This window comes from Tachysurus vachellii, chromosome 15, assembly GCF_030014155.1.
Source record: "Tachysurus vachellii isolate PV-2020 chromosome 15, HZAU_Pvac_v1, whole genome shotgun sequence".
Taxonomy (NCBI): domain Eukaryota; kingdom Metazoa; phylum Chordata; class Actinopteri; order Siluriformes; family Bagridae; genus Tachysurus; species Tachysurus vachellii.
Window position 1 is genome coordinate 20,094,362 of NC_083474.1, and position 8,747 is coordinate 20,103,108.

Here is an 8,747-nt window from a genome sequence, read left to right on the forward strand (position 1 = left end):
GTCATTAGGCTACTGTAAAGGAAATTAAATACCATATCCAAGTTAGTCCAAACCACTGAAAATTCCTGTTCGTGTCTACATCAGAATCGGTTCCTGGATCAGTTCCTGCCTCCATGTTGTTATTATTAGCATGAAAACACTACGGGCAAGCTTGAGTGCTTTTGAGTACAGACCTGCAGGTTTGCTTGACAACCTACACAGATGAAGAGATAAATGAACATGAGCAGATTATAACCTGACAATTGTAGATTTTTGGCTTTGGAAAGTCTGATGTCTGAATATCTGGATATCTTAAATTAACAAAGGTTTTTTTTTCTCTGCTTTGCCATACTGAACCTTAATTTTATTAAAGCACAGAGATATATCAGGACAATCATCCAGACGTATTGGTTAGGATGGATTTTCAAACTTAGTAGTCAGCAGTTTGGAGGATAATCTGGATTGATTTCTGTTGTTTGGTCTTTAATGTTAAAAAAAAAAAAAAAAAGACTTTGTCACAAGAACCATGAGGATCAGATTGCACTGATGGGAAAGGCTGGAAGGATTAGACTGAAGATATTTTAATATATGTGTGTGTGTATATATATATATATATATATATATATATATATATATATATATATATATATATATATATATATATATATATATATATTTTATTTTTTTTTTTTTTTTTTTAAAATCCCTGCACTCAGCCGATTTGAAAATAGAATAAAAATCCTGGAAATAGGTCAAGCTACTGTAGTAATGATGTTTTTTTTTTTGCAGAAGTAAGGCACAAAGAATATGAATTATTTAAGAGATGTGTGTGCAGGCTTATCACAAATGTCTTTGCAGGGTTAGATAAACGAATCTGCTTGCTTCTGTGCATTTTGTTGAATATTTAATTGAGAACTTTATATCAAAACATTACAGTTGCAAACGAGCAGCGATTGTAGGGGTCCAAGCACCGCTTTTGATATCTTTAATGACTATGGAACAAAATGTCTGGGGTTTGTGTTTGCAATATGTCTCAAAAAAGACAACATTTAAGACATGTTTAACTTCAGTTAACACGCATGCAGATAATAAAACCAATATTGTGCTAAATCTGTCAGTGGTTCTGCATTAAAATGCACACGGTTGGGAAATTTGAGAAGTACACTTTCAGTAAAATGACGTCTCTGTTTCTGGGTTCCTGTGTGTGCTTGTGCCAGCTGATACTTCCTCTTATAAAGAGACCAGATTTTGCAATTGGGCAAAAAGCTACTTTTCCTTTCCTATACTTTCACTTCCTGAATAAATCCAGCTGAACATAGCGTATAAACCTTATAGGACATAGATAATGCATGATAACAATAATAATAACTGTTCCGTATCGGATAGGATTCATTCTAATCACGGCGGTAACTTTGTGGAAAGTCTTTTTGCCGTCATATATGTGCATTTTTGCTTCATGTAAGTTCCTTGAAATGACTGGGAAGTGGTTATCAAGCACACCACAAATGCAGACTCAAGCGTTAATTTTTCCCCCCCCCGTCAAAAACTGCTTCGATAACAGACAGAACATATGTTGTGACACATCCTGTGTGATCTGAGGAAGTCAGAAAGCAAGACTTGTCTCTGGAACTACCGCAATTAGCACTTTAGATTCAAGGGTCAAGCGCACAGGCTGGAATTAAAAAATATAATACGATCGTAAGATATTCTTAAGGAAAGAAAAAATAAGACCATGCTTCAAAGGGCGGCTTCAAATGTCTCAGATAAACCTAAACACCTCAAACCAAAGGTAAGATTTATTTCAATTTGGCATTATGACAAAATAAATTGTTAAGTATTCTGTATTATTTTGTGCATTTATTATAGAATGTAGATAAATGTTAAATCACACACTGAAATCGATTTGCTGTCAGAAATTTTAATACAGCTCTACTTCTGTCTTGAGCCATGGACATAGGATTTAAAGATTTCAAGGATTTGGTGGATTATTCATGATTTTAGAAAGTGTAAGAATTTGTTTATATGCTTTGCTTCTTAATTAATTCAAAACCTGACACTAAACCTTTAGTTTTTAATGTGATTACAAACCATTACATATTAATAGCAAGCAGCGATGATAGGGGTCCAAGCATGGCTTGGCTGATGGGGTCAGCTGCAAGGATGCAAAATATTTGATTCGTCTGTTAGAGAAAAAAAAAACGTGTTTTCTGTTCTAGACAGACTTACAAATTCAAACACTCCGGTTTGAGAAATCTGTGTATATTGACTTGTAGTTGAAGGTGAATTATTTTTATTTTTTAAATGGATTGATATGAGTAAGGAGCCATTTGTAGGGGTCCAATGATATTTGTCAATATGTCCAATTCTTTGTAAAATTCAGACATGTGTATTTGCAGTGTGTGTGTGTGTGTGTGTGTGTGTGTGGGTGTGGTTAACACGTGCAATTTAATTATTTTCCCCTTCGTACAGAGATCCACCAGTTTCGGAAAGTTTGACGGCTTCAGACATCCAAACTCATCTGCCAGGCTTGAGGAAGATGGAACAACTCTGGTATGAAATATTTTTTTATTTACAAAAAATAACTCTACTAATAGCTTTTTTGGGGGAGAGATGGAGGGGTAGAGATGCTAAATTTAGGGCTATACACACTGCTACTCTATGCCGTGAATGATTAAGTGGGATGTTGCTCAGAGCTCTAAGCTTACTCAGCACTTGGCAGCAGATGAAGCCTGTATATAGACGTCAATATTCATTATGCCTTGTGTTTGGAGCAGGCTGAGGGTGAGTCAGGAGTGGAGAGGAAAGACAAGCAACACGGTTTGGGAAAAAAGATGAAGGCCATTGCAATGACGATGAGGCTAGGCAAGAAGCATGTCAAGTCCTGTTCTGAGGACACGGTGAGTCACAGGGAAGCACACATCAGCTTGAAACACTGCCAAAATGAACAATCTTCGTCATTCTGTCAGAGGAAATGTTTCGTTTCCTGGATCTTAGATACAAACCTATGGTTTTACTCATAAAATTAACTCCTGTAATTACTTGGCTAAAGCGATGATGATGATGATGATGATGATGATGATGACATGATCATTGATTAGTATGAAATACATTCTGATATTAAAATTAAAGATGGAAATTTCACAAATGTGAATCAATTTAAATCGAAGGCCCAAAAACAACGCTAATTTTTTAATTGTGCAACATATAAATTCATTTCAATTTGAAATTCAAACATTCTACTATTGAGTGTAACTGTGTTATGTATGTTTACATGTGATGTTAATGTACTGTAATTGATGGGGCAGGGGGTGACTTAAGTGGTTAACATTTACATTGACGGTATTTAGCAGACTCCCTTATCCAGTGTCATTTACAAATTATTTCATTTTATACAACTGAGCAATTGAGGGTTAAGGGCCTTGCTCAGGGGCCCAGCAGTGGCAGCTTGATTGGACTTGGGATTTGAACTCATGACCTTCTGATCAGTCCAACCCCTTAACCACTGGGCTACCACATCCCTAAGGCTCTGGGTTGGTGCTCAGAGGCTCAGGGTTCAAGCCAAAGCACTGCCAAGCTGCCACTGTTGGGCCCCTGATCAAGGCCCTTAACCCTCTCTGCTCCACGTCTTCTGTAACATAGCTGACCCTGTGCTCTGACCTCAACCTCCAAAGTAATATAATTCTAAAGATTCTAATCTGATCAGTATTTTATTATGCAAGAACAAAAAAAAAGCAATATGTTGAAATAACACTTCAGCTCAAACGTTGACTATGAACAAAACTTATAAACTTCCATGATACATTAATTGCTACCAATTCATCAGCTGTTAATGTGATTAATCAAAGCTATTTAATTAATCAATCACTTTTCAAGAATAGCACTGTTATATCTGATATCAGTACATGGCCATGACGACGTCTGTTCTCTTTTAGTGTCCAACTTTTAAACGTTTTGAATCATTTTCCAGGTTGACGACAGATACAGGGACACGGAAGGAGGAACAGAAAGCAGCTCTCAGTTAGGAAAAGCTACAAACCACTCAAATAACTTGCTAGAAAGTGTCTCCAGTGGACAGAACTCTTCCAGTAGGCACTCACACGTCCTCAAAATAAAATAAAAAATAACAGCGAGTAAAATTATGAGAGCTGAACAGTCACACTGTCATTCTTCCTCACTGTCTCAGGTGCCAAGAGAAACAGCTTGGACGCGTCTTGTAACGAAGAGAGCCTGACGCTGGAGGAGGACGTGTCCTACACAGGGCCGTTTTGTGGACAAGCCCGAGTACACACAGACTTCGTCCCCAGTCCTTACGACACGGACTCGCTCAAGCTCAAGGTCAGCCCTCCATCTGCTTTATGTACAGTACCTTGGCATCGTCATTCGTCCGACTGTGTAACTTTACTCTGACTCTGACTGTAAATTTGTTTACTTTTTTTCACAGGTCGGCGATATGATCAATATCATAAGCAAACCCCCGATGGGGATATGGACGGGCATGCTGAACAATAAAGTAGGAAATTTCAAGTTTATCTACGTGCATGTGCTGCTTAAGAAAGAAGATGAAGAAGAAGATAAAGAGGAGAAAGCGGAGGAAGAGGAGAAGGCTCTTATGGTCACGCCTCAGCGATTGTCCAAAAAACCTCAACCCAACACACTGCTGGAATTACTGGAGAGTTTGAAATTAGAGGTAAACATCCCGACAACATGAAACTACGTTAAGCCTTTATTCGAGTCTAAAACATAGAACTTTAGAAGTTAGAACTTTCATTCTTTATTTAGAAGGAAAATATCTAGCTATGAATCGTATCTACAGAGTGATTCAGGACCAGGATTCGGGATCTCAAAGCAACGCTGAGCAAAGTACAATACAACGTTTATCTTAGAGAGGGGGCGGGGCTTAACCTGTTACTAGGTATGGCACATTCTGTTGAAGACTATGATTGGTTGTCTAATAAAATTTAAAAAATTGGAGCGCTTTTAAAGTCTGCTCTATTATAAACCTTCACTTTGTCTCTATGTTAAGATATTTGAGACTATATCGTGCAGGGATTACGTTTGTAACTGATCATATTAGAGATGTTCTAATATCTGTTTGTTAGAACATCTCCATTAGATGGTATATAGATAGATTTTATCTCTAAACTAATCTGTATCATCTTATTAACTGATTATCATTATGTCGCTTTGTAGAAGCCAACATTCTGTTTTCCTATTTAAGCTTAGACAAAAATTTATAAAATGTAATGCGGCCCAGGGCTTTCCAGCCACATGCACCAAATTCAGATATGTTGTAGTCCCTGGTCTGAAGTTTGTTGCTATTACTTTTCTAAGCGATCCGAGTACCAGTACTTCCGGTACCGGGTCTCAAATTGGCCTTTTTTCCCATAGACTCCCATTATAAACTTTGGAGGTTTATATCTTGGCAAGCTTTCGAACTATCTACACCAAACTCGGCCAGATCCTTTAGGGTGAGACTCTGAACAAACTTTTATATTGGTGTACCTACTGGCCTTCCGGTTGTGCCGCAGCACCGCCCCCAAAATATGCAAAATCAAAAAACTTTTTACAACATGGACATGTGACATATCAAAACACTCAGAACAATGAGGGGAACTTCCTCAGACATGCTCGTCTCCACTTGCCTCCAAATGTTTTGGCACCCTATCTTTCTGTCCACTTGTCTCCAAAAGTAACACTGACCCTTATGTCCACTCGCCTCCAAAAAGCACCGGCCTTTGCGAATAATTGCCTCATCAAAGCCAACATCAAAGTTTGTCGTGACGAACTTTACAAATCTAGTTATTAAATATTATTGTACAACACATTTCTTCTCCCTCTTCACCTTTCGGCCATTTTCTCCTCTGATAAAGAAACTCTTAATCCTCTTAAAAGTCCTTCTCACTTCTCCTAACACTTTTTGACCTTAAGAGCTCTTTTAAAGGTTAAGATGCTTTCTGAAAAACTTTTATCTTTACTAGGATCTTCTCTTTAATTTTAAGGGGAAACTCCCACATTTCTAAGAAAGAGAAACTCTTTACACTTTAGACCTGGTGTGAACTTCTAGTATCTCGGCTGTTTATTATTAAAATAATGCAAAAACAAATACAGCATTTGAACCAGGTTGAAATTTAAACATTTTAATTTTGAATAAGAATTTTGAACATCATCCTGCCTTGATGCCCGATGACGCCTGAGATAGGCACAGGCTCCCCGTGACCCGAGGTAGTTCGGATAAGCGGTAGAAAATGAATGAATGAATGAATGAATTTTGAATGTCAACACAAGTGATGATTTTGTTCAAAAATTTCGGATACAAATTTTAAATTCTATGAATTGTTTTGAATTCCGAATTTGTGACCTTTACCACCATCGTTCTCACTCAGACACACACGTCTAACTTTCCCTCCACCTTGAACCCGGCAGGAATACGCCTCCGCTTTGCTCCTGAACGGCTACCAGACGGTGGACGACCTGAAGCACTTGAAAGAGAAACATCTGATTGAGCTGAACATCACTGATCCTGAGCACAGACGCAAACTTCTCGCTGTTCCACAGGAATTTTACGGCATGGACCGTAAGTATCGAAATCTTCTTGAATAAAAAAGGCCTTTGAGTCAAAGCCTGAATCCCAGCCTAACTAATCAGATGGACAGTAACAGATGCACTTAAATCTGTTGGATTAGGTTTGGATTCTGTACAAAAGGCTTACATGAGGATTGGATCACTCTGTCTTTAGATCTAATCATGGATTTGTTTAAATCTTAAATCTTACAGTTAATTATTTACAGGTATTTTTGTATTTTTGTGTTATTTATCTAATATAAAGCTAATATACATATACATTATATATATCTAATACAAGCATCCTGTATGAAATCAGTGTGTGTGTGTGTGTGTGTGTGTGTGTGTGTGTGTGTGTGTGTGTGTGTGTGTGTGTGTGTGTGTGAAAAGACATACTAAAAGGATAAAAAGATAAAAATATAAATAATATACAAAGGTGTAGTTGAGGTCTTTACAGATGTGTGTATGTTAGAGTTGTGTAAACTGCACTGATTCTCAAATATAAAAATATAAAAATATGAATTAATTTTATGAATTGTTAAATATCTCTAAAGTGGGAAATCACGGCCCCGAACTTGGAATGATGTCATTCATGTAAAAAAATCATGGATTGTAGAGTCAGTGTTAGAGATTTAACAAGGAATATGTCTGAATGTTAATGGACTGAAAAGAAATACTAGAGTATATACATTAGAACTTATTGAAAGGTCAGAACTGCTTCTTTGTCTACTGCTGGTTACATGCTGAGAGCAGCCACGGTGATCTGTATCACCTGCTGGACTCAGGGTTGTGGAGAACGTCCGAGTTGTTGTTGTTGTTGTTGTTGACATGTTTAGATCGTTAGTGGACAGTTCTGACCTGCAAAACACACCCACAAATAAATAACCATTTTTATAATGCTTTACTGTGATGTGAGTAGATCCTCACACTCTATGCTCAATCACCTGTTCTCACAGGGGACGAGCTGGACAATATGACGTGCGAGGAGGACGACGAGGAGGCCAGCGACTGTCCTCGAGACTCAGGCTGTTTCATCCCAAAGGAGTGTGCAGACACGAGCAGAGAGGACGCCGATATTCACTAACGCCTCTTCTCTGAAATGACCTATGACGCTTTATGACCACTCATAAATTCATGTCTTTACATAATGTTTGTCTTTGGGATTGTAGCAACATGTCTATGTTAAAATATCCACTGATTTATGTATTTATACTTGACATTTCTTTACTCGTTTCTTTTCTGTAGTTCAACGCGTGTTAATATAAACATTACTGTATAAACTGTATATATTTATATATAAATATATAGACATATTCTTGCTTTTTTTCATGCATTAGTAAATAAATTATAAAATAGTTAAGAAATTATTTGTTTGTCATTAAAAGTTTGTCTTACTATTACATTTTCAACCACTAACCAGGTCACCGTTACCAGTCAGGTGGATTGTGTATTTTAAAAAAATGGCTATTATTAGAAATGCTTCCGTTTTCTTTGTTTATAATAAATTGGGGGAAAAAATACATTAATTTGCTCTAAACCAGTGAATCCAATCTGGTAAGATGAAATCTGTCGCATAGTCATATTAAGAGCAGTTTATTGTTTTGAGCGCCACCTGCTGCCTAAGATACAAATTGGAGCTGCACTAAAACGCTTAACCTTCCTTTTAAGGGAAAGGGGTGGAGCTATGCGATTCTTAATTAATTAATCTTAATTAGCTACCCAGATGTTTTTTTTTCTTTCTGAATTATCTTTCAAATAATATGATTGCTAAAGGTAAAACGTTTAGACATTATAATGGCATGTTATACTGATAGATGGATTAAAAATACATACATACATCAAAAAAGGATAAACATGGTCATAGCATTTTTAGCATGTTGTTATACGGTTATTGTATATTTGTTGTATATTTATTGTATAACCGTATAACCGATTAAATACAATAATACAATAAAAATAACAACTAAAATTATAGACCCCATACATACACCTACATCTTATCCCAGGTGTTTATTATTAATTATTTGTTCATTTTTATAAATTTTATAACGTTACATGTCTTGTATATTTTTGTTAAATAAGATTAATATGATCATACATGAAGCTTAAACTTTGTTTAGCCTATATATGATCCAGAATATGATTTTATTAGAGAAAATAACATCTTCCTTGTTGGTTTGACCTATCCAATATGGCGACGGACTTGA

The 8,747-nt window shown here is 36.6% G+C and overlaps 1 protein-coding gene across 2 annotated transcripts; it reads left to right on the forward strand.

Moving 5' to 3' along the window:
* Nucleotides 1-1,564: 1,564 nt before the first annotated feature.
* Nucleotides 1,565-7,904, forward strand: samsn1a (SAM domain, SH3 domain and nuclear localisation signals 1a). Of its 2 annotated transcripts, none has more exons than XM_060888715.1 (8): nt 1,565-1,768; nt 2,449-2,529; nt 2,751-2,876; nt 3,947-4,064; nt 4,163-4,314; nt 4,421-4,666; nt 6,403-6,553; nt 7,497-7,904. In XM_060888715.1, exons 1-8 carry the CDS (start codon nt 1,712-1,714, stop codon nt 7,622-7,624), a joined length of 1,059 nt encoding a protein of 352 aa, XP_060744698.1. In that variant the 5' UTR covers nt 1,565-1,711; the 3' UTR covers nt 7,625-7,904. The 2 variants fall into 2 exon arrangements, with proteins under 2 accessions (XP_060744698.1, XP_060744699.1); XM_060888716.1 differs by having other exon boundaries at nt 1,567-1,768; nt 2,754-2,876.
* Nucleotides 7,905-8,747: the final 843 nt, after the last annotated feature.

Coding starts and splice junctions, on each gene's coding strand:
- samsn1a (XM_060888715.1), top strand. CDS start 1,712: ATGCTTCAAAGGGCGGCTTCAAATGTCTCAGATAAACCTAAACACCTC. Junction 4,065..4,162: donor CAGTGGACAGAACTCTTCCA/GTAGGCACTCAC, acceptor TCACTGTCTCAG/GTGCCAAGAGAAACAGCTTG. Junction 6,554..7,496: donor GGAATTTTACGGCATGGACC/GTAAGTATCGAA, acceptor CTGTTCTCACAG/GGGACGAGCTGGACAATATG.